The 25,618-nt window shown below is 41.9% G+C and overlaps 2 protein-coding genes across 2 annotated transcripts in view; one reads left to right on the top strand and one right to left on the bottom strand.

Moving 5' to 3' along the window:
• The window catches only part of TFB1M (transcription factor B1, mitochondrial), a 40,743-nt gene extending 29,600 nt beyond the window's left edge, over positions 1 to 11,143 (top strand). The window contains exons 6-7 of the mRNA XM_056853269.1: positions 8,398 to 8,525; positions 10,900 to 11,143. Of these exons, the coding sequence (XP_056709247.1) occupies positions 8,398 to 8,525; positions 10,900 to 11,143 (372 nt within the window). The remainder of the gene's footprint in view (positions 1 to 8,397; positions 8,526 to 10,899) is intronic.
• Positions 11,144 to 11,930: 787 nt separating this feature from the next.
• Positions 11,931 to 25,618, bottom strand: part of TIAM2 (TIAM Rac1 associated GEF 2) — a 138,255-nt gene continuing 124,567 nt past the window's right edge. Inside the window, exons 18-25 of the mRNA XM_056853270.1 lie at positions 24,277 to 24,456; positions 23,227 to 23,345; positions 22,213 to 22,321; positions 17,561 to 17,619; positions 16,220 to 16,325; positions 14,880 to 14,967; positions 14,204 to 14,358; positions 11,931 to 12,600 (exon numbers count right to left, since the gene is read on the bottom strand). Of these exons, the coding sequence (XP_056709248.1) occupies positions 11,966 to 12,600; positions 14,204 to 14,358; positions 14,880 to 14,967; positions 16,220 to 16,325; positions 17,561 to 17,619; positions 22,213 to 22,321; positions 23,227 to 23,345; positions 24,277 to 24,456 (1,451 nt within the window). The 3' untranslated portion in view covers positions 11,931 to 11,965. The remainder of the gene's footprint in view (positions 12,601 to 14,203; positions 14,359 to 14,879; positions 14,968 to 16,219; positions 16,326 to 17,560; positions 17,620 to 22,212; positions 22,322 to 23,226; positions 23,346 to 24,276; positions 24,457 to 25,618) is intronic.

The following is a 25,618-nucleotide window of genomic DNA, read 5'->3' as shown; positions in this document are numbered from 1 at the left end:
AAATGTTTGCTATGGCGAGGGTTACATTTGGATCAGTATCAGCCAATAACTTTGCAACTATATCTTGCTTTAGGGCAGGTCCACAACTCTGTGTATTTTGATCCATTTGTCTCTGGCGAAATCATGCTTTTTTTACAATGTACAAAAAAATACCAAACAGTGTCCAAACTTCCTGATCCACAATCACAAACTCGCTCGGAAAAGGGGACCCCTGAAAATCTGCCTACTAACTCCCCCAATGGCAGTGCATTTAATCTAGCCTTGGAGAAAAGCACTCTGTATTTGGGAACAGTTAAAAATTTACAATAAGGCAAAATCTTTGGAACTGTTTTCTGCCTTCCCCATTCATTTGCCAACTGATAGGAAGAGGCAGAGAGAGATGGAGGCTGGAGGCTGCAGTGAGAGCGGGCGGGAGTGGGAGATAGTGAGCTGCTTGGACCTTATTCCCCCTGTGGCGCAGAGTGGTAAGCTGCAGTACTGCAGCCCAAAGCTTTGCTCACAACCTGAGTTCGATCCCGACAGAAGTTGGTTTCAGGTAGCCGGCTCAAGGTTGACTCAGCCTTCCATCCTTCCGAGGTCGGTAAAATTAGGACCCAGCTTGCTGGGGGTAAAGGGAAGATGACTGGGGAAGGCACTGGCAAACCGCCCCGTAAGCAAAATCTGCCTAGAAAATCTTGGGATGTGACATCACCCCATGGGTCAAGAATGACCCGGTGCTTGCACGGGGGACCTTTACCTTTACACACACACACAGAGAGACACACACACCTGGGTTCAGCAAGTTTAGCTGCTTCTTTGAAACCCTTCCCCTAATTTCCCCCAGGGTTTCTGTTTGGCTGCAGATTTTTTGGTTCTCTTAGAGTTTGTTTGTTTTTTAACAGGAGCTCCTTGCCTTGCTGCTCCACATTTTTCTTTTCTTTGGCTGACCCCTCCCCATTTCATTTGATGTTTATATCACCCAGCTGTTTCTCAGCAGTTGGTCATTGGAGTGTGTTTTAAAATGGCCAAACGAATGACCAGGAAAGTTGCTGGTATGCGTGCCAGCCTGTTTGCGTGCCAGGCTGCTTGTGTGCTTGTTGTGGGGGAGGGGGGTCATGGGCAATAGTGTGAAGATTATTATACTTTGAGAGTCCACAAGGGGAGAAACCTCAGGACCAAGCTGTCCTTGACTCATTGTCTCTGATTGCTGGGGAAGCCACAGTTTATATACATCTCCTAGCCCCACCTCTTCAAGTGATATACTAAAATGAATGACAGGATTGCCCATTGAGAATAATGGGAGATGCTGGCATGCCCATTGGATGTAATGGGACCCAGGAATGCCAGTTGCCTTGCGTTGACCCATTGAAATATATTACTGCAGGCAAAAGTTGCAATGGAAATATGGAATGGATTTTAAATGAAGGTCTCTGGGCTGAGATACATCCCTCTTCTTAGTGCAATGACAGCCCCTGGCAGCAGCAGAGTGTTCTGGGCCTGGAATGACAGCCCCCAGAATGGAATGACAGTCCCTAGGAATATAATCAGTGCTCTGGGACTGGAACGACAGCCCTTGGGAGTAGCAGAAGTGTTCAGGGACAAGAATGATGGCCCCCGGACTGGAATGAAGACCACTAGGAGTATCATGAGTGCTCTGTGCCTGGAATGACAGCCCCCAGAGTGGAATGACTGTCCCTATTAATAGAATCAGTGCTTTAGCACTGGATTGATGGCCCCTGAGTGGAACAATGGTACCTAGGAGTAGAATCAGTACTCTGGGACTGGAATGACAGGCCCCCAAAGTGGAATGATGGTCATTCTAGCCCCAGAACGCTTTTGTTACTCCCAGGGACCACCATTCCACTTTGGGGCTGTCATTCCAGTCCCAACTTCATTTCCTCCCTCACACCAGCCACTGGCAGATACAGTGATGATCAGAAGAAAACAGAAGGTGCTTGATTTTCAGAAACAAATGCATTTCCCAAAAGGAAAAAATCTGCCATTGAAGTTAAATGGAATATGTGTGGGGGGATACTTCCATTCTAAAACAGTATTATAAGAGAAAGGAGCTTCACTTCTGGAATCTGAAGCTTTCAGCTAAACAGGGAGCAGTCCGAGTAAACCCCAGCCTTTCCCCCATGTTTTGCTTTCTCAATCTCTACTTTACAGAAGTAAGGGGGGTGTAAGGGTCTGGGACTCTGGCTCTATTTGCCCAGATGAAGAACTAGCCAAACCCCACCCTATCTGCTTCTGTTTGTCTTCTCTGAAGTAAATCTTGTTTAATTCAATGGGGCTTACATACAAGGCAATCCTGTGCCCACTTACCTGGGAGTTAGCACCGTTGAACACAGAGACTTACTTCTGAGTAGACATGCATAGGATTGTGCATGAAAATACTGTGTGCTTACATTTGCATGAAAATACTGTGACTAACTTTGTAAGTGATAAATATTTCACCAAACTCTACATTATTAGGTGTGTTAAGTAATTTTTTTGCTTGGATATGGATAACTCAAGTAACAATTATGAAATAGACAATCTTGCTGTCAAAATGCATGAAAACAATGACTAGCAAAAACCCATGGTCACCATTCCAAATAAATTTGAACTTGTGGGTCCACATACCAAAAAGGTTGTGGGTCCACATACCAAAAAGGTTAGGAACCAGTATAGTACGGCACTTCAAGCCATTCATAAAGGTCAGTTACCATTTGGAAGGACTCAGCAGACAGAGTTTTCTTATAGCTCCAGTTCTGTTAAGGAATCACGCTGTTTGCTCAAAGAAAACAAAGGCAATGTATAAGTTTGAATTATTAGCAGCCACCTTAGTAGCTAGCCATTTAATACAGTTTTCACTCAGCCACTGGTAAGAGGCTTTCAAAAAATAAAGGCAATTTACTTGCTGGAAAATAGGCCGTGACTGTCCTTTGGGAGGGCATTCTACACTACACTGATGGCGCAGCCCCAGAAAAAGCTCTCTGCTCTTGCAGTGTTTACTTGGTCAAATGAGGGAACGTGGGGCAGATCTCAAGGGATTAGCGGGAATAGATGCAAGAAAATGTTCCCGAAAATAGGTAGTAAACAGAAGCAAATGGGTAGCCTGTCCAGTTGGCCTAGGATTGGAATTATGTGGTATTTGTGTATTTCAAGAAGTCGAATTTGAGAACAGCCCATGAACCCTGATGTTCCGTACCCTGAATCATCAGTCTTTGAATCTTATACAGTGGGCTTGAATCCCGGAAGATTTAAAAAGCAAAGCGACATATTTTAAATCTTCATCCGCTCCCCCCTTGTTTATCCTTTTGTTTGTCTTCTGGAGTCTTTAGCCCTGTTGCGTTTTTGTGGTCTGCAGTTTGTCTAGGTGGGGTGTGTGTGTGTATATATGTGTGTGTGTGGGGGGGTCATCCAGCCAATGATACATAGTGTAGGCTCACTGCTTGTCTGAGTCTTTGGTTTGCATGCCCGGCTGCTTGACTAGTTGGTGCCCTGTGGATTGTTGGGCTTGAAACCAGGCCGGGTGGAGTGGGGATTTCTCCTGGCCCATATGGAATTTATTTAAGGTGGCTGATTGTGAGCCTTCAGTGGCTGTCCTCCCACTCACTCTGGCTGTATATTTTTTCTTATAGTCTGCTTGCTTGCTTTGCTGAAAGGCTTGTTGCACTATATAGAAAAATATTTTTTTCTGTTTTTCGGAGAAAAAGCAGCAGCAACAGTGATAGGATGGAGGCATGCTGGATCTTTACCCCATACAAAGTGGTCTTTTGCTTTGTTTTTGTTGCAATTATTTTTGCTCTGTTAAAACATTTGCAAAATTAAATGGAGAGGCTAGTATTGTTGTCAACAAAGTTAACTGAAGTATGTTTAGATGTATCCTATTAGACTTGGTAATCCTGCCTGCTAATATGCACGGCCCAGAAATAGCACATAATGTCTGTAATTTTAAAGCATCCCATTGCAAGGGAACAGCATTTTCCTGGATCCATTGTCATAGTAACGAAGCAGCTTTCCTAGAGTTCTAGGAAGCCAAGCCTGTAATGGAGTGAGTGGTGTGAAATGCTTCATATTTCCACGAGCTGAAAACATCCAAATGTTACCTTGAGATCACAGTTCTTTCGGTTATGTCACCTTAAATGCCAAATTACATCTAATTCATTGGAAATGTTTGTTGCAAGGTTTAATTCTTCCTTTGAGGGGGATGAAATCTGCTATACTTCCGCATGCCTTTTGCCAAAAAAAGTTTTTTTCTTTTGGGACAATGATGTCAAATGGCTCCTGCCATAGAGCATTTTAACTAGCTCAGTATGGTGTAGTCATCAGCGTGTTATACTAGGACCAGGGAGACTGGTTCAAATTACCTCTTGCTGATTAAGCTTTCCTGTTGATCTTAATTCTGTCACTCTCTATCACTCTGACCTACCCCACGGGATTGTTGTGCAGGATAAATTGAGGGGAGCAGGTACACAGCTGTGAACTCCTTAGAGGAAGGGTGGGTTAAAAAAAGAATAAGCAAGTTAGTATGTATCCCCAAAAGTTAATTACCACAAAAAATGAAAAAGTAGCCCTTTCTAGGATAACTCGTAAAGTTTTTCTTAAATATCTTGTTCAGAGCTATGGATAACATCCAAAGAATTAGGCATGTCTACGTCTTTTGGGGTTTGATAGCTGTTTAGCTCTGAATTGTGAAACTATAATGAAAGCAAAAGGACAGGATAATTTTAGAAATTATTAAAATTTTTCAGAATAATTTCTGGTAGCAAAATGAAACTGGACTATTCCTGATAGTTTTGTCTCAGTGGTTGGATGGACACTGTCCTTGTGAAGGTTACCATTCCCACTATTCTGAAACTAGGCTGTTGAAATTTAATGGGGTATTTCTTGTTCCAGCAGGAGGCAGCTCCCTGGTTCATGATTTGACACTGTGTACAATGGGACCCTAACTTCTACACTTCTAACTAAGAGCTAGGCCCCAATTGTAGCCAGGTAGTGGGAAATTCAAGACTTTCTATTCCTTGGCTCCACCATCAACCAAAAGGGAGACTGCAGCCAAGAAATTAGAAGGAGATTGAGACTGGGAAGGGCAGCCATGAAGGAGCTAGAAAAGATTTTGAAGTGTAAGGATGTGTCACTGGCCACCAAGACTAGATTAATTCATGCCATCATATTCCCTATTACTATGTATGGGTGTGAAAGCTGGACAGTGAAGAAAGCTGATAGGAAGAAAATAGATTCCTTTGAAATGTGGTGTTGGAGAAGAGTGTTACGGATTCCGTGGACTGCCAAAAAAACAAATCAGTGGGTTATAGATCAAATCAAGCCTGAACTGACCCTGGAGGCTAAAATGACTGAACTGAGGCTGTCGTATTTTGGTCACGTCATGAGACGACAAGAGTCACTGGAAAAGACCGTCATGATAGGAAAAGTTGAGGGCAGCAGGAAAAGAGGAAGACCCAACAAGAGATGGATTGACTCAATAAAGGAAGCCACAGCCTTCAATTTGCAAGATCTGAGCAAGGCTGTCAAAGATAGGACATTTTGGAGGACTTTCATTCATAGGGTCGCCATGAGTCGGAAGCGACTTGACGGCACTTAACACACAACACACACACAGTGGGAAATTAAAACTGGGAGATCTCTACAAATAACTACAGCTTGCTGAAAACTCCTGCGCATTGGCAGATTTTCTTCTGGATCCTCTGTTGATCCCGTTTGATGGACTGCCTTTACTTCAATGTTTGCATGCAGCAGCTTCGGTCTTCCCAGCAAGGCCTACTGGCAGTAACCCCCCCCCCCCCCGTCTAAGGTAAGCCCAGCAACAGTCTGGATCTTTCTCGGTGGCTACCACATGTCTCTGGAAGAGCCTCCTCAGAAGGACTGGGGGGTCCCCTCAGTTTTCTGATGATGCTACCAAACAGAGTTGCCCCAGAGAGCTTTGGAGGCAGCCTTGGCAGAGGCTCACTAGTGGGGCATGAGGTGTTTTTAGACTATGTGTTTGGAGGCTTGCCAAGGGAAACACAGCTTTTAAGGAACCTGAGAGGTCAACTGTATGCCTTAACGTTTCCCAAAGAAGCATTCGAGTAAACAAACTCTGTTTGTTTTGAAGAACAGTAAAATATGGTTCTGTGAACCTATCGCCATTGGTGCTTCTTGTATAACTCAGCAGATGTTGTATATTCCCTGCTCACCTGTACATTTATTTTTAATCCCTTTTCATTCCACCTTGTTGATGGGAATGTGCTTACAGAGGGGGATCATGAATCACTCCTCCACAGAAGTGCTTAGGGCCAATTAATATGACCCTGGACATGCACTTTAAAAAGTTGATTGAGCATGGATTGAGCTTAGGTATAATGTAAAGCAATCACTTGAGAACAAGCTTAATGGGGCTAGAGTGCTGGGCTAAGATCTAGGAGATCCAGGTTCAACCCCCCCCCCCCCCGGGGCATGAATTTCCTTCCCTTTCCTTCTCCCTCCAAAGGGTCTAAAGGACCCCGACTGGCCGTTGCTGGCTTTTTCTGTCAGACCACCAGGGTACAAAGGAGATTGGCTCTGTCCATCACACCCTCCCCGATATCAGCATATGAAGCAGATGAGTCCTCTGTCCAACCTAGGAGTAGGACAGCAGGAGTTGGCTCCTCTCTGGGATGTATGTCTCCTTTGAGGGTCATGTTCTCAGCCCTTGACTATGCTGAGGTGGTCAGGTGAGTCCCAGTTTGACTCCTCTGAAGAGTGGTAGCGGGCCTGTTTGGAGCTTTTGCAAGCTTTCTCCCCCCCCCCCTTTGTCTCTTGCCCTGACTGGACAGGGCAAGGAGAATCTTACTTCCCCCCCCACACACACTTTTTATAAGGTCAGCCTTGATACCTTTTAATGTCTGCTGTTAAATTAAGACTCAAAGATCTGTGTGGAAAGAGGCTTTAACCGAACTGCAGGCAGGGATCTTTGATCAGAAGACACAGAAGTCACTGTGTCTTTTCCCCTCCTCCGATGGTGGCCCGAGGCTTAATGCCCGGACAGTTCATGTGAGGACATACCATTGCTGTTGTTCGCCCCTAAACCTCAGCACCTTAAGTCACAGCTAAACAGGCTGCTGCTGCCCAACAGAAGCAGATGGAGGTATTCCTGCCAGGAGCTGAAGCACCCAAAACATTGCTGGATGGTTTCTTGTGGGGCTGCATCTATGGAAGCCTTTGCCACTTTGCTTCTATGGTAGCAGCCAAAAAATGGCTGCCCATTTAAAAACTCTTTTTGATACTGTGCCAGTTCCTGGCCCTAACTAGTCAAGGGATATGGGGGAAGAGAAAGAGACGAGCCAAGTTACTGCTGTAGGAAAAAAGGATGTGCACCAGGATGCTGAGTGGAGAGCTGGAGTAGCCCTGTTGCTGCAGAACAGGGCTGGGAGAACTATCTTTCACAGGGGCTGGAAAGACGTTGATAAATTGGCCTTCTTGTAGAATGACTGGAAAGGTGACCGTCTTAAGAATACCCTCCTGCATTGATAAAGGGATTTCTTATGCCTCGAGACGGGACACAAGTTGCAGTGCAAACTGTCCCTAGAAGACAACTGCATGTGCATTTGAAGTATCGAGAAAGTGAACCCTCAGCCCGAGGCATTCATTCTGAACCAATTGTTCCAGTTCTCACTTTTGGTTTCTGTTCAGTTATTACAGCAACATGTCTATGTGCCCAGCATACATTCTGCAGAGTGGCTGGGTCTGAGAGCCAGCATGGTGTAGTGGTTAAGAGCTCTCCTGGCTCTAGTGATTCATTAGCTCATGCCCTCTTGGAATGCCACTTTTATGAGGAACTTCGATCACGTTATATCTCTCCCCTTTTAACATATAGATCTAATGCCTCTGTATCTGACATAATGCCTTTTTTATTCAGCGACAGGGATCCCAAGGCTACATTGTCAGTGGCAAGATTTATTTAAGTCCTTATATCCCTCAAACATTAGATTTACACTGCTCAAGATCAATGGATCAAGGAGCTTCTAAGGGATAAAGGAAAGGAAAGTGGCTACGAGTGGTGGACTCTAATTTGAAGAACCAGGTTTGATTCCCCATTACTCTACATGACCGGCAGACTTTAATCTGGTGAACCAGATTGGTTTGCCGCATGTCCCACACATGTAGCCTGCTGGGTGAGCTTGGGCTAGTCACAGTTCTCTCTGAACTCTCTCGGCCCCATCTGCCTCACAAGGTGTCTGTTGTGGGGAGAGGAAGAGAAGGTGATTGTAAGCCGGTTTGAGACTCCTTTCAGTAGAGAACAGTGGGGTATAAAAACCAACTCTTCTTCTAATGCCCTATTTTCAGTGGGCTAACGTTATTTTCACTGCTACTGTTGTTTGAATGCAGGTTCTCATTAAATCAATAGAGATGGGGGTTCCCCTGTTAAATCATGTATCTTTTTTCTATTCATAGGTGGATGTGACTATCATTCATTTTACACCATTGGTGCAACCAAAGATAGAACAGCCCTTTAAGCTGGTGGAGAAAGTTGTTCAAAGTGTTTTTCAATTCAGAAGAAAATACTGTCATCATGGAGTACGGTAGGAATTCTCTCACCAATATAGAATATCTGTTTGTAACATTAATGTTGAGGCAAATACTACTTAAAGGGTACCCACACATGCATGTTTACTTGACTGCAGCAACTGATGCTTGTGAAAAATGACACCATGGCTCAGGCGTGAAGGCCAGTGTGGCATAGTGGTATTTGGCTAGCACTTAGGGCAACCCAGTTCAAATCCCTGCTCTGGAAGCCCACTAGGGCCTATTCCGCACATGTTTTTTGTCAATTTTGATCCCAAACTACTGCGACTTTTTTTCTGCACGTTTTGCCACCAAAAGAAGTAGCTTTGATTTTTCTTCAGGTTTCTCTGGCTCTTTTTATGAGGACTTTTACCATGAGGTTTTTCCTCAAGCAGATTCTGAGTCGGCGTCACTTAACGTGCAAAATGCTCTGTTTGGGATTTTTTTGCACCGCCCATTGAGTCCCACCCATGCCCACAATCCAACCTCCCCAATTGATTCCATGCCCCCCTCCCCTCTACCTGGGGCTTCCTTGCTCCTTTAAAAAAATTTAATGTGCAAGATTAGCGATTGAACGCTGAGGAATCTACCTGCACGCAACAAGGCCCTTCTGGTCTGCCTCGCTGCTATGTAACTGACCAGAAAGTGATGTGACCCTGAAACTGACCAGAAGTACATCGCCAGGCATTTTTTCACAATCTCCCATGAGATCTGGTCAGTTTCATGGTTGCATCGTTTTCTGTTCAGTTTTTTTTTCAAGGCAGTAAAATATTGATTAATTGCTAAAGCAGTAGTTTCAGCAAATTCTCAGAAATACCAGCTTTCATTTTTAAAAACTAGGTCTTTTTATATATAAGATATAAGAAAAAAGGCATATCTCCGCAAGGGAACTGGCTAGAGACTTAACTTTAAAAAAATGAAACCTGGAATTAAGAGAACATGCTAAGACTTCAATGCTCTAGCGATATTGTATTGCCATTTTTTAAAGGAAAAGAAATCACACATCTTCAGGGGGGGGGGAGAGACGCCGATCCTTCACATATTATTTAAAATGGCACCAATTAATGCCGGCTCACCAGCCATTGTCTTCACTGCTGTGTTTCCCGACACTTCCATGTGTGTGTTTGCCCTCCCCTCAGCATTCCATTGCTAAGTTTGTCCTTTAAAAAAAAATGGTGTGTGTGGGGAAGAGTCGCTTGTGCTGGCTGCTCTGTAGGGAGCCTGCCTCTGTTAATTGGTACGACTTATTGGAAGTAGTGTTGCTTCACGTATTATTTAAAATAGCTCCAGTTAATACAGGGTTGGGAGCCATTTTGATGAGGTGTTCTCTTCTCACCATTCCACATGTGTGCTGATCATCCAATCAGTAAATAGAGAATCGCCAGTGACAACTCTTTTGGGGAAGTGGAAATATCTGTAGCATTTCTGCAAAGTAGCACTAGATTCCATATGCAAAAAATAAAAGGGGGGTGGTGGCTGTGACACCACCGGTGACGCCCAGCTCCCTTGCTGGGACATTCCTGCTTATTTGGTCATGTGCGGAAGAAATATGCTGACTCCACAGCAGAAGGGCTTCAGAGGAAAGGGCATTTGCATGGAACAATTTTCCCAAGCCGATTTAAATGCTTGCGGATCGACTGCTGAGAAAATCAGGAGTAAGTTATGCATGTGGGCATAACCAATGTTACCTTGGTACTATCACATTCTCTTGAACTAATTTTCCTCACAGGATTGTTGTGCGGATACTGTAGAGAAGGGCAGAATGTTGTGATAAGCCAATTTGGGTCCCAATCAGGGGAAAAAGTGGGATCTCTTTTAAAAAATATTTCTAAAAAGCAAAAGATCAAGCTCCAGAGTTAGAACAACATACCATAGGTGGCACATGTAATTCTGATGTCTTAATACCAGCCTCTTTGTATTGTTTGATATTGTGCTTTGGTGTGTTCAGGTGGCTGTTATTCTTACCCTAGCTGTGTGAATGGCTGGGCTAAATGCAAGACCATTGATCATTGCCTAAACCAGTAAGCATTAGTGTGCAGTTTTTTGCTTTGATATTAATCCACCCCCAACTCACGTACACACATTATTCGAGTGTATTAAACATCAGTTCCTCTTGAGGGGGAAAAGCTGTATTAGTCTTTACCCTTTTCCAATATGAAGTTAGATCACATTTTTTACTTGAAGAAGTTGGTGAGAAGTATGAATGTTTTGCCTGAAGTGGGCTAACTGCACAACATACAATGAAACCAGTCGTATCATAATATAGTCATTTGGCAGCGATTAGTTGCCATGCGTGGTAGTGGATCAGATAAATTAAAAATCACAATAATGAAATGAGTTGGTAATTTGTACAGTCCCCTTTTCTTAATCATTTCTGCTGCTTCCTTTCAGGATCTTGTTTCCCGAAGCTGAACGTTTGAAAAAAGCTGAACAGATGCTCATGTTAGCCGACGTTGATCCAACTCTGCGCCCAACTCAACTTTCTATGTTTCACTTTAAAAACCTTTGTAATGTATATAGGAAAATGTGTGATGAAGACCCAAAGCTGTTTGCTTACAACTTCCGGGAGGAACTGAGAGAGAATAGGAGCAAGAAAAGCAACTTGAAAAGGACTGAGGATGACAGTTCGTTTTAGCTAACTTTTAAATGTTACCTGAGCAAAATGTGGGTAACCCTAGTTTCTACCGATGGAGTGAATTATTTCAGCCAGTGTGCATATTCTCATATCTTCCTGGAGCGAAGCATATTGGAAATGATTTGGAGGGTGACAGAAGATGAGCATCAGGATTACAGCGCAAATACATATTTTTCACTCCTCCCGACACTGGAGCACCCTACCTACCTTTGACAGCATAAACTAGGATAAAGTGAGCAGAAGATTGATTGTCTATATGTTGAACTCCGTACTCCAGAGAAAAAGGCAAAACACATCCTACTGAATTGAACATTTTACTGTACAGGCTTGTAGAGAAAATAAAAAATACAATAAAATAAGATTACAGTACAGATTTTTTTGTATTTACATATATATATATATAAAATGAAGTATAAACACCACCTCGCATCATAATGCAGGCTTTTTATTTTTAAGCTCAATTAAAAACCTGACTGCTTTAAATAAAGCAAAAATTAAAACTGTGGAAATTAAATGCCCAAATTAAATGCCCAAATCATTAAAGCTGTTTGGACCCTTATCAAAATTGTAGATCATTTTCCCCCATAACTCTTCCTGTAATTTTTAAAAGCTACCTAATTTTATGTAAAACAGAACTTAGTTAACAAATTCTGGGTGGTTTAAACTAATTTTTTTCCACAATAAATTAAAATAACTTAAGCCTTTACAACTACTTCTGTGGAGAAACACAGTAGTGCATCAAGCTGAAAAGTTGGTAGCTTCTCAGATTGTAACAATCATCTGTTTTGAAATCTTGTGGGAGGAAAAATCTGCCTCGGTAAATTAGGACTTTCCCTGCCTGTCCACAGTTTCATAAAAGCAGTCTTCATTAACTACTGAAGTTAAGCTTTGTACACTAAATTCCCTTTCTAAAACTGAATTAAGATCAAAACTTGAAGTATCAGGATGACTGTCAAGTGACTGATGATGCTCTTGCATGGTCAGCAAAGTTCCTCTGTCACGTCTAGTACTGTTCACCTTCCGTTTAATGGGACAAAAGTGGGCACGCACTAGCTTAGGATGTTCTCCTGCCCCATGCCCATCATCTCTCTCAAGAGGATGCATTTCCCCAGTGAGTTCACTGGCATTTGCAGAAATTTTCAGGCGCTTGAATTGGATTTCTATGTCCTTTGTGGGGCTGCTTTTCTTCAGAACATGCTGGTAGTCATCTTCATCGTCACTTAGAATGTCAGACTCCTTGACAGGGCTGTTTGAAAAATCAGATGCACAGTTCTGCAGGTGTTTCACAGGAGATGAATTTTTTGACTCCAGGATGCTGTCTGTAGTGTGGCAGCTGCTACTCTGAGTACTGCTGCTGAGGCTGCATTCATCGGAATCCAGTGAATTGCCTTTGCCAGCCTCAGCACTCCATTCATTACTGGGAGAGTTCTTCAGAAGCTTCAAGGATCTTGAGGAAGCTGCCCAACATCAAATAATTAAGTAACTTCAGTCCAATATAAGAATTTTTATAAACGATGACAAATAACAAAAGTCTTACAATTCAATTATACTCTCCCCATTAGAAGTGTCGGTAATAATGACCTTAACAGGCTGTCGCAGTCATAAGAACATAATAAAAGCCATGCTGGACCAGACTAAGGCCCATCAAGTCCAGCAGTCTGTTCACACAGTGGCCAACCAAACCAGGTGCCTCTAGAAAGGCCACATACAAGACAACTGCATCAGTTCCACAGCACCTAATGTAATGGACATGCTTCTTTGATACTAGAGAGAATAGGTATGCTTCATGACTAGTATTCATTTTGAGTAGTAGCCATGGATAGCCCTATCCTCCATGAACATGTATGTCCACTCCCCTCTTAAAGTCTTCCAAGTTGGCAGCCATCACCACATCCTGGGGCAGGGAGTTCCACAATTTAACTAGTTGGGTTGAACTCAGGCACGCTTAAGCCATCTTCACACAGGACTCAGGCAGGACTTTTCATAAAGGCCACACTTCACAAATTTCAAACTTGGTTGCTTGACATGGGGAGTTTAGAAGAACATGTATGCCAGCAGCACAGAGATGGGGGAAGCATCCTGTTTGGTCAATGTAACTGCCAGGGCATGGCTCCTATGCTGTGAGGAACAGCAGCAGCAGCAGTGGTTGGTAAAGCAGAGCCAGCTGCCACTGCAAGAAAATGCCCACCCTTGTCCATAAGGCCTAGAAGGCCAGTCAGCACTGCATAAGGGTGAAGCTGTTGCCTGACATGGACGGCTTTAAGCCAGTGCGGACTGCTAGCTAGTTGGCAACCATGCACTTAAACGGTACTGACTGTGATGTTCTTCCTTCCTTCCAGGAATGGCAGACCATCCCTGCAGCAGCACCCTGCAACCAGCCATTCCACTTAACATACTACTTCTGTGGCAACTCTGGGACAAAAGCTGCTGAATGAATTACTTACTAGTGATTGGTCTTGATATTGATTGGCTCTTTGAATCATTTGTGAATAATTTTTTTAAATAAAATGTGAAAGCTTACATACACCAAAATCAAGATATAGCCTGATGTAAAAACGTGGGAAATCCTCCTCCTCTGTAATGAACTGCCAAGTTGTAACTTGAACCACCAGCCAGCTGGGGAGTATGTATCCCTGTATCCTCTCATACAGAGGGCGTAAGGTAGCCTGGGGACCCTAAACAGCAACAAAATTCACTCTTTTTGAACTAACTTTCCATTCTGCTTGCCTATATCCCAGGCTAGATTGTATCTGATGCAATGGAACTGTTATAAAATAAGTGACGTCACCAAAACAATGATGTCACTGAAAAACTTTACTCCAGCTTCCCAACCAGCAGAAAGACAGCATCATGCAACCTTTCTGGTATAGCTGGAAGTACGATTTATGCTGGAATAAATTTTATTAGTCTTGATTTCACAGATCTAAGAGCAATGAGAACTGGACTTAAACGTATATATCTAGCACCTTCCATTGGGTGCAGCCAATCATATTTTGAAGTATATCTGAGCAGTTTGGGATATTATTCAAATGGTGTGTTGAAAAAAAATTTCTGTCTTACCCAGTTTTGCTGAAACAGGAATTCGATTCTTATGCAGAAGCAGCCGACCCTTACACGTTTTCTCCAAAGGCAAGTCACATTTTATTTGGCGCCTGAAATTCTCTCTTAGTATTGAACGAATCACTTTGACTATATTGGTCTTGCTTTCACAGTCGCTGCAGATGTGAGGAAACAATATGATATTTTAAACCATGCAGGTTCTTTAGAGTTGAAGTTGATAAAGAAAAAAACAACAAAATCAACATAAAGGCTTTGTTCTTTTGAGCAAATAGTAGGTTCTCTCAGCTGTCAATGGTTTTATTTATTTTTGCCGTCAAGTCACAGCTGACTTATGGCCAACCCTGTAGGGTTTTCAAGGCAAGAGAAGTTTGGAGGTGGTTTGCCATTGCCTGCCTCCGTGTCACGACCCTGGTATTCCTTGGAGATCTCCCATCCAAATACTAGCCAGGGTCAGGGCTGTGTGTGACTGGCCCAAGGTCACCCAGCAAGCTTCTATGGCATGAGTGAGGATTTGAACCTGGGTTTCCCAGGTCCTAGTCCAACATCTGAACCACTACACCACGCTGGATAGACAAGTAAAATTTCCATAAGATACGTTTCATCATAATAACCTGAACTTTGGATATTAACAAATTATCCATCCAGGGGAAAAGTCCCATTATCAGCACTAGTATACCTGCTACACAGCTGAAAGGTTGTTTCAGGTCTTCCTTCTAATTCTGATTTAGTATGAATCATTTCCCAGATGCAGTTGTTTTCTGTTCCTGCACATAGACCAAAAGTTGCTGTTGTAAATGTTTCATGATTTCTTCAAAATCTAGCAAAGTACTTTTCATAGAACACTGGCAATTGGCTCTCTTTACAGAAGGGATAGGTGGATTATAAATGCTCAAATAAACAGAACATGATCTTCATGGCGGTTTTGTGATTAAGTAGCAGCCTCCATGACCTACTCTTAAATTATCCATTATCTCTATTGTTAGCAATTAATCTTTCAGGAATATTCCCCCTCATTGCTCATTTCCTTTCTTTCTATTGCTCACAGTATATATCCTCAGATACAAGCTGAAGTACAGGTAGAGTATCCCTTATCCAGACATCCCATATCCGGACTGATCCTCTCACCTAAAAAAATTAAATACAGTCTACACAGCATCACAGATGGAGAATGAAAGCCTGCCATTGTTAGGTTTGTTTGCTGTTGCTCTTTTTTAACAGCTGATACTAGTATTCTGGTGAGATGGTTACACCTTTGCTTTCTGATGGTTCAATGTACACAAAATTATTAAAAATATTGTTTAAAATTACATTCGGGCTATGTGTATAAAGCGTATATAAAACATAAATGAATTTGGGTCCCATTCCCAAGATATCTCAATATGTATATGCAAAAATTCCAATATACGGAAAGATCCAAAATACGGACCACTTCTGGTCCCAAGCAGCCCGGATAAAGAATACTCAACCTGTATAATGTTGGCAGAAATTCCTTCACATTCCATGGATGGGAAAAATAAGATGGTATACTAGAAAAAAGCTTAAATCCCTGTCATATATATTCTGAGGGCATTTAATAGTACCGCTACAATAGCAACTCTTTGCCAGCCTAATGTGAAATTAAGGTTGTCAACAAATGCAAATCTCTTAATCAATTGGTTAGTTTGCTTTTATCCAATTAAAAACTTCCTGTCTACTTGATCTTTTGAGGCTATTTAGAAGTTCATTTGACTAAATACAGAGAGCATTAAGCGTATTTCCTGATCTAGAGATTCACTTAAATTGTTTACATCTACACCAGAGACACTGGTGTGTTTTCACAGCTGCCATTAAAACCTGTATTTTAAATCTGTGATTAATGTGTTACCCAGTTAATGCTTTTTAACCCCCCTTCAATTCTTCCAACATGTAGAGGTTAGGAAAATGTTGGACAGCAGTAAGTGCTGACAAACTTTCACTATTAACTTACCTTAGTTACTTAATTTAAGAATCACAGATCTATAGTTTCATAAGAGTTACCTGCTGTATTCCCCAGTCTGACTTGAAGAGCAGATAAAGGAATCAGCCAGCGAAATTTGAATGAATCCAAGTCACCATGATTATGTGTAGTACGGACATTAGTTGGCTTATGAAGAAAAGGAAAAGCAATAAGTTAATTTTAGATAGGTTATCTTTTTTAAAAAGGTAGAGTCGTTCTAACAGATTTATTTCTTTTCTTTTAAGTGAGGTCCCATTGAAACCAACAGATCTTCCAAATGAATGTGTTTGTGATGGATATGTTGATCTAAGTGGCATATTAACAGTCCTCATATACAATGTATTCTTTACCATATAAATGTCAACCTGTAAAAACGATGTTTTGGTGCTGGTGAAATAAAGATTATAAATACTTCGCAAGGAAATGAAATATTAAAATGTTACAACTTCCACCAGTCATGTATTGTGGCCTACTGCATTCTTCATAACTACCTTGTTTTTGCAGACAATATCATATGTGGCTAGTGTTTGGCTTTGGGACCACCATGTAACAAGGGAGAGACAGCCTTAAGTTCTTCATGGAGTTATTCTAAGTAGAGCGTGCGTCCTGACTGAGGATTGAGTCATCTTGCCAGTCTAACCATTTTGTTTGCCAAAACTTAATGTTTAATATTAATATGCTCATTAATTTAACACGGATGTTATAATATTGCACTAAATGCAACAGGGAATCACACAAAACTAGCCAGGGTCCTGGTACGACCTTCTTCCCATTCTCAGTAGTCTCATGTACCAATGCTAGCCTAGAAATTGTGGTTACTGGCTTGCAGCAACTTCCACAATGGAAGAGGCACTTCTCCTCCAACCATTGCGATCACAGATGTTGCTGCCAAACACGAAATAGTTTCATAGCTCAGAGCAATTGTGTGTGTGATTTCACACCTACTGTCCCCCAAGATCACCCTGACCTGGACTTCAGCCGGCGAACAGAGAGACGGGGTACTTGCTTCCACCCTCCCAGCCAGAAAAAAACTCTTCCCTCACCTGCCAGTTGCCGAGACCACAATGTGAGGGGAAAGGACAATGGTTTTTGTCACTGGCCACCAGATCATTCCACTACTTCCTCGCAAGCAAGAATGCCATGCAAGGGAAGCGCAATCTGGCCAAATTATTTATATAGATTCTAAGCATCAAACAGATCTTCTTCCTCTGCCTTTCCACAGTACTGCTATTCTGTGGTGTGTCTTGCCTTTTTAAACTGTAAGGCTAAGGGGCAGGGCCTCTCTATTGATGTAAACCACTTTGGGAGAGGATTGTTAGAAAAGTAGGATATAAAGATAAGAAATAAATGGGAGCATTAAAAAATCAGCCAAAATAACTTACCAACTTCTTTTTCAGTTTGCAGTTCTCTTTATATACTAGTATGACAGCTCTTTTGAACACTAAGAGAGATAAAGAGAAAAATTCTTTATGCTGGGAAGCAAATATTTTACTTTTTTTAATCCTATGCTCTGTTAAAGCATCAGTTGACATTTTATTTATTTGAACTGAGAGCAGGTAAAATAAATGATCAGGATGCATGATCTACTACTGATGTTTACGTAAGGAGTGCAATCTCATGCTAGAAGGCAAGTTCCCGGCCATGGGCAGAGGGGCCATTTGTGCCTGGGTGGAAGGGGGGGGCAGGGGAAAGCAAGGATGATTGGGGGGCAACTGGGCCCAGCACTGGATGTCAGCAGTCAGCTCTTAAGCAGCTCCCTGAGGCCCGCCCCAGAGGTCGGCTGCAGGCTTGTCACTGGCTCAGACTGAAAGGAGCAGGCTGAGGACCTGCTGGGCATTCAGTAACTCTCTCTTAGCAACGAGGGGGTCTCATTTGCATCCACTGCAGAGGACAAAGGTGCAGTCTGCCAGCATCTCTTCTACCAGCTGCTCCTAGCAATCTTATACTAGAAGGATCTGTTTGGATTCCATGCCTGGATATTGTCGCGGTTCGGGCCGTTAAGTGCCTACACTCTTAGAATGTACCATTTACTGAGAAATGGAGTTATCTTATTCAGCGAGACACCACTAGACCGGAATCAACGGTTCCTAGAAACTTGTTATTGCTTCTAGGACATCTCTTGAACACGCCAATAAATTTATAATAATGGACAAGAGTAGAAGTATATATAAAAAACACATTTATTTACATTATACAATATATGCTTTTTGGTTGCAAAGCCTTAAAATATCATATAAGGATAGACATCATTAGTCTTAAACATGTTTATGTAGCAAGTAATCATTCACATTCTCTATGCCTCCATAAAGGAGTATCTTAGTCAGAATATACTCATAAAGTATCCTTAGTGCAATGCACCTTCATTCAGAATATAAGGTTACAGAAATCCTGTCAAAATATGGTTAATTCTTTGGAGAAAGATTTGGTTAGAAGCATCCTAACTTAAATCATTCAAAACATCATAACATATCTGTACAGAAGACACACTATACCTTGCTGTGCCAATCTGTGTATGTGCATTGTGCATATCTCACAGAGTACAGAGAGTCTCCTTTCCCTTCTCTGGTCTCTTGCTCTGAGGAGGTTCAGAAGTCCCTCTGTTAAGTAGAGGACATTCTGACACAATCTCAGAGGTCTAGCTATTATCCCTGTGTTCAGGATGCTTCTTAGCATTGGTAAGCCAAAGAATAGGAAATCTAAGGGTCTCTATCCTCTTCTAGGAATAGAGCAGTCTCACAAGAAGACTGTAAGTAAGATATGTTGAAATATCCAGATCTTGATATTTCAAGATATCTGAGAACTTCTGTCCACGCAAGGATCAGAGTTTCAATGTTTTACATCTCAAGCCTTTTGAGATGGAGGTCCTACACCAGACAGCTGCAGTCTGCCAGCCATAGAACTCTAAAATGCAAGCTGGACTGTGGCTGGTATTTATACTATTTCTAGACCCATTAAGAGTGAAGATTGTTCCTTTCTCCTCTTCCTTAGCCCTCGAAAGGGTACTTTTATTTCCCTTTTTTATCCAAAACCAGGAGCTTAGTGGCTTCTTCTCCTGTCTTCTGATATCTTGTTGTCCAAATATGGACATCCTTCCCTTTCAGTCCTCTGTGCCTAAAGTATAAACCCTTATTTCTGAGTTACATGATCAAGTTACATATTTAATTTCTATACCATCCTCTTCGTTAGGACTATACACATTAAATGAGACTACTTAGAAACCTGTAGCACAACGTTTAACTATATAACTAACAGAACACAATTTTAGCTGACATTGTCACTTTGCAAAGTGTTTTGTTTACATTAGTTAGCAGGTTTGTATTCTGGCAAGATTACAGTAGAGCAAGGAAGCATATTACTCTCATCGTTGAGAGAACTATAATGCCTTTAGGCTATATTTTAAGCACACTTCCAACTATTAATGCACTCTTAGTACATTAAGATAACTTAAGACCTTGAAAAGGCCAGTTAAGATTCCGACATCTGGCAGCTAAGTCAGAAAGATGACTTTTACGCTGCCCCTTCAAGGGCAAGCCAGAGTAACTTTAATAGTTAGCTTTGATTAGAGCTAACCTTGAGCTAGCCTGTCAGCATGACACAGACTTTCATTATACATTACACAAACCTCTGTATGTGTATGATGTGTTTAAGCTCTATATGGAATTAATTCTGCACATGTTCACAAGATACCATGATCATGTCAGAGACTGCTACAATATGTAGGTGAGCAAAATCAAGAATGTCTTTATAGGACAAGCTTTGAAAGATTGGCCTGGATAGTCTCATCTGAGCTTTGACCCAGCTCCCCCTCCATTAAGGGGCCCCTTTTGTTTTTGGAGTAAACATGGACCATTATGCCAATTCATCCATTTACCTTTCTCTCTGTTCATTTTTTCTACAAAAGCCACAACTAGTTGCTTCACATCTAAGCTCCAATTTCTTTCCATGTCCCCACCATCTCCACCTCCCAGTAAACTGGATTAAATGTATTGAGGATACAGAGAGTGCAGACCTTTGCAACTGCAAATCCAGTGTTCATTAAGAAACTCTCTGAACTTGCAGTTCCAGCAGGAACAAGCATGTATGACCAGAAACATGCAAGTACTTGTTCCGGGATAATGAGCTTCAAAAATTAAATGAGGTGAAATGAACTGCAACAAGAGTGCCAGTTGGAACATACCTCAATAATTACAACCTGTGATATATACAAATACTATTTGGTCCCTTATCAAGAATAACTTACAACACAGAGATGCAACACCAAAGACTATATGTACAGACAGCACAGCAGTTTGCATGCTTACAGCTTCCATTTGGGAATGCAGCAGACAACCTGTAAACTAGTGAAATGTTACAGACCTAAAATAGTGTGTGTGTGTGTGTGTGTGTGTTAAGTGCCTTCAAGTCGCTTCCGACTCATGGCGACCCTATGAATGAAAGTCCTCCAAAAAGTCCTATCTTTGACAGCCTTGCTCAGATCTTGCAAATTGAAGGCTGTGGCTTCCTTTATTGTGACAATCCATCTCTTGTTGGGTCTTCCTCTTTTCTTGCTGCCCTCAACTTTTCCTAGCATGACTGTCTTTTCCAGTAACTCTTGTCTCTTGACGTGACTATGTTAAAAATAAAACTTTCCCAGGATAACAACTCCAAGTGTGTACATGCTTGTTAGATGCTCACCATGTAGACCTGCACAACTGCATGGAAAATATGCATGCTGACATCTTGCCAACATTAAACAGTTGTGAGCAGGAAGCAGATCATTCAGCAAGTTACCGCTGAGAGGGGTGCGAGCTGAGCTATGAGGATTAATGGCTTGAGCTGTGACAAAGAAAATCCCTGTTCCAACTCTCACATCACATCAGATGAGCCTCATACTATTACTCTGTACTAACTGACCCTAGAAGCTAAAATAAATAAACTGAGGCTATCGTATTTTGGTCACATCATGAGACGACAAGAGTCACTGGAAAAGACAGTCATGCTAGGAAAAGTTGAGGGCAGCAGGAAAAGAGGAAGACCCAACAAGAGGTGGATTGACTCAATAAAGGAAGCCACAGCCTTCAATTTGCAAGATGTGAGCAAGGCTGTCAAAGTTAGGACATTTTGGAGGACTTTCATTCATAGGGTCGCTATGAGTCGGAAGAGACTTGACGGCACTTAACACACACACAGAGATGGAGCAAGCCGTGCAGACTGCATTATTCCGGAGACAAACACAGGAACACTGTTGCCTTCTGTGCCCTGCTAGTGAAGTTTCTAGACCCGTGGACTGCCAAAAAAACAAATCAGTGGGTTATAGATCAAATCAAGCTTGAACTGACCCAAGAAGCTAAAATGACTAAACTGAGGCTATCGTATTTTGGTCACATCATGAGACGACAAGAGTCACTGGAAAAGACAGTTATGCTAGGAAAAGTTGAGGGCAGCAGGAAGACCCAACAAGAGATGGATTGACTCAATAAAGGAAGCCACAGCCTTCAGTTTGCAAGATCTGAGAAAGGCTGTCAAAGATAGGACTTTTTGGAGGACTTTCATTCATAGGGTCGCCATGAGTCGGAAGCGACTTGACGGCACTTAACACACACACACACACACAACTTCCCTTCTTTTTTAATATGTAGATAATACCTGCCTACCTTATAACATTCACTAAGATAATGGGTTGGATCCATGGCTCATTTCCCATTGGTACAAAATCACTTCCAGCAGCAGAGGAGCAGGATTTTCACCTGCCCCAGTCACCACACACACACACAGACTTCCATGTCACACCTAGCATTTCTCCCGGGGTCCCTGTAACTCCCAGAGGTCAAAGCACAGTGGATGCAGATGGAGCAGGGAGGGGGAATATCAATTCAATGAAAGCAGCTCCTCTTACAAGACTTTGAATCCAACACATTGTATACAAAGAGGTTTCAGAGCTCAAGGAAAAGATTTGACATTATTTAGAGCCACTTCCTTCTTCAGAGCAGAAGGCTTACTGGCAACCATTATATCCTTGCTTCCTAGTGAAGATAGTTTAGTTCAGGTCACTCACCAAACACTGTGAGTTCCAAATCCTTTCTCATTTTTCCTAGGGATGGGAATGGATTCAGCCACGAAACAGTAGAGTGCATAAGAAGTTCTCCCATTGAGAGCTCTGTAACCTGTGTTCATTGTAAAATAGAAAAGATGTCTTAAGTGTTTATCCAAAGAGAAGGCAATCTAAGCAACAGAAGTGAGACCTTCAGTTATTGTAGGGACATTTGTCAAGATAAAGCTTTCAACGATAAACAGCTGAAATAATTTTAACCATCTCTTTCTGCATCTTAGTCTCCAGAGCATTATTTTGTGTTCCTTCTAATATGCCATAAGCCTGGTCCAAACACACATAAGGGATTTCAGACATCCTATGTACCTAGTAGTGAGTTCCGTGGTGCAGAGTGGTAAGCTATAGTACTGCAGTCAAAAGCTTCACTCACAACCTGAGCTTGATCCCGACGGAAGTCAGTTTCAGGTAGATGGCTCAAGGTTGACTCAGCATTCCATCCTTACGAGGTTGGTAAAATGAGTACCCAGCTTGGGGAAGGCATGACAAACCACTCTGTAAACATAGTCTGCATAGTAAATGTTGGGGATGCAACGTCACCCCATGCGTCAGTAATGACCCAGTGCTTGCACAGGGGACTACCTTAATCTTTATGCACCTAGTAATCTTTCACTACAGAACCTGGCCTTTGAAACAAGTGATCTGTCCCTAAGAATATTAGCTTAAAGCCATAGCTATCTGCTTTGTTGCATTGTTATGATGCTGGCTTGGAATGACAGTGGGGTAAGCAGCACCATTAGTTTCAACTACGTATTAATACATAAAATAAGCAGCAATCCAAATGGCTCAAGAAGTTGTCAGTGAATGCCATTTTCCCGTTGAAGCTTCTAGTTTCTACTAGCTGCCAATACTAGAAGCTACCCAGAAGGAGTCTGGTTGCACAAGTTGAAAATGGCTTCATTACTCCATCAGGACAGAGGCCAAAGAACTGAATTACTTGCAGGCATTAAACTGTCCCCTTACCTCCTTCTCAATTCCATTCTGATCTGCCACCAGTTGGTCAAACACTGCACCATAATCTTCATAAATTTTCTGCATTTCATTGATGTGGCTGGCCACTTTTTCCATTGCTTTCAGTGCCTCTGCAGTGTTCAAAAGAATTCAGTGATTTAGTGTACAAGTGTACAAAGTGTACAAGGTGTACAAAGTGTACAAAGAAAATGTCGGTGTACAAGTGTACAAAGAATCTGCTTAAAAGCTTGGAACTCATTACCTTAGGAAATGCAGGAAACAAATAAGTTAATAACTACAGGGGGAAAGGGTATTTGAAGTAGATCAGACGATACTCAACGCAAACTACAATCGGGCTCCTAACCGTACAGGAACTTGTTTGCCAGAGAGGACTCCCTGGATGGTTATGGCAGCCTTAACCAGATAAACAAAAGCATCCCAAAGAAGAGTTCTGAGCAGTTAAATATGCCCAAGTCACATGGGAAACCACAGGAGGAGCAATGGCTCAGTGGTAGAGCATCTCCTTGAAATGCAGAAGGTCCCAGGTTCAATCCCCAGCATCTCCAGTTAAAATGATCAGGTAGTAGGTTATACGGAAGACCTTTACTTAAGACCCTGGAAAGACTCTGTCAGTCTGAGCAGCCAAAACTGACCTTGATGGGCCAAGCGTCTGATTCAATATAAGGTGTGTTCACAGTCGTTTGCGCCCACAGAAAAAAAAATCACCTTCAAAGTGCTCAATGTGTGACTCTTTTAATCAATATTTTGAACTATTGTCGAAGGCTTTCACGGTCAGAGTTCATCAGTTCTAGCACATTACCTTTGATTCTTTTGCAGGACAATGACTCAGCTCAAACCCAACCCCCTTCTGACTATATATATTACTCTTCCAACACACTTTGACACTGAGAGACACTGTCCTTCAGTGTTACTCCTCTGAAGATGCCTGCCACAAACGTCAGGAAAGAAAATACCAAGACCACGGTCACACAGCACGGATAACCTACAAGAACTGATGAATATTTTGAACGTTTGCAAAAATTGCGAGTTCTTGGAAAGTACCTGTGAGGTGGTAATGTTCCTCGCTCTCAGTGTCCGTCAGAGACACCAGCTCTTTCAGGAGCAGTGGGTACTTCAGCACTCTCTGAACTGGCTTGATGAGGAAGGACTCCAGTGTGGAAGAATGCTGCTTTGCAGGATTGCGAGCATCCAAAAACGCCTTAAAGGCTTTATCTGTTTTAGCTAAAGGGAGGGGGGAAATGAAGACATTAGTTTCCAGAAAGGAACCGTGCAAACCTCTCCCATACATTCTAGGTCATACTATGTATAACTGCTCAATATGATATAAATTACCTGGGGCACTATACCGTGTTTTGTTTACAATGGAAAGCAATTAATAATTGGCAGGCTTCAGAGGTTTTTGGTTACATGATTAAAGCAATCAGCACCAGTATACAAAGCAAATCATCACCATTTACTGTACCGCATATCCTTTATTACTCCTACCACATTAGTTTTCATCCTACATAGTAGACATTTATGGATTGATAAATTCACTAGGATGATTTCATTGTGCATCATCTGCCATTGATATTTGGTATGATCCTATTTTTATTGGAATTACCAAATAGTAAGCAGCATTTTAAAAAAATCTAGATGATGATTATTATTATTTGGAATAGACCAAATCTGAGTAGATCAGAGGAAAAAAAATATTTCCATCTACAGTTTGCTCTATGTTACTTAGGCTACAATACTCCAGCATTAGCATGTCAGCATAAAAATTGCTGTTTTCAGAAACAACACAGGTTTACAGCAAAGGCTTCAGTTTCTCTATATGCATCCGCACCAGTTGACCGTCAATGGTTATGCCCAGTACAAACTGCAGATCACTGATGCAGTCAGCATCACATTAAGAGTGGGGTACTAGGATTTGCCCCTGAAGTGGAGTATTACCCCAAATATTAGTTTGCCTATTGGCAGTCTAACACATTTTATCCCACCCTTCCTCCATGGAGCTCAGGGTGGCTTAACATGGTGTTCGAAGTTCGTTTATTTAATGCTCATACACCAATCAGTCGTGAGCATAGGGAAAAGGTACAGTATTAAACAACATAATAATTAAACATACAAGCTCAAATATATGAATTACATTTACAGCTTTCATAAAACATTGTTAAAATTGTACAGTTTAAAATTTAGAAATATCATTTAATGCCATAGACATACATTTTGCAACTGCCAGAGTCGTGTTTGGGTTGGTGCCTACTAGTAGTTTAACTACAAGTTCCTGTTTTTCAATAAGTCTCCATTTCTGAATATATTTAGTAATCAATTTTTCTCGGGCCGCATTGTACTTTTTACAACTGATAAATGCCAGATGGTAGCTATAAAAAAAGGTAAA

This window comes from Euleptes europaea, chromosome 7 (assembly GCF_029931775.1).
Source record: "Euleptes europaea isolate rEulEur1 chromosome 7, rEulEur1.hap1, whole genome shotgun sequence".
NCBI lineage: Eukaryota > Metazoa > Chordata > Lepidosauria > Squamata > Sphaerodactylidae > Euleptes > Euleptes europaea.
The sequence above is the reverse complement of the archived record's forward strand: the minus strand, read 5'-3'. Positions and strand labels throughout refer to the sequence as shown.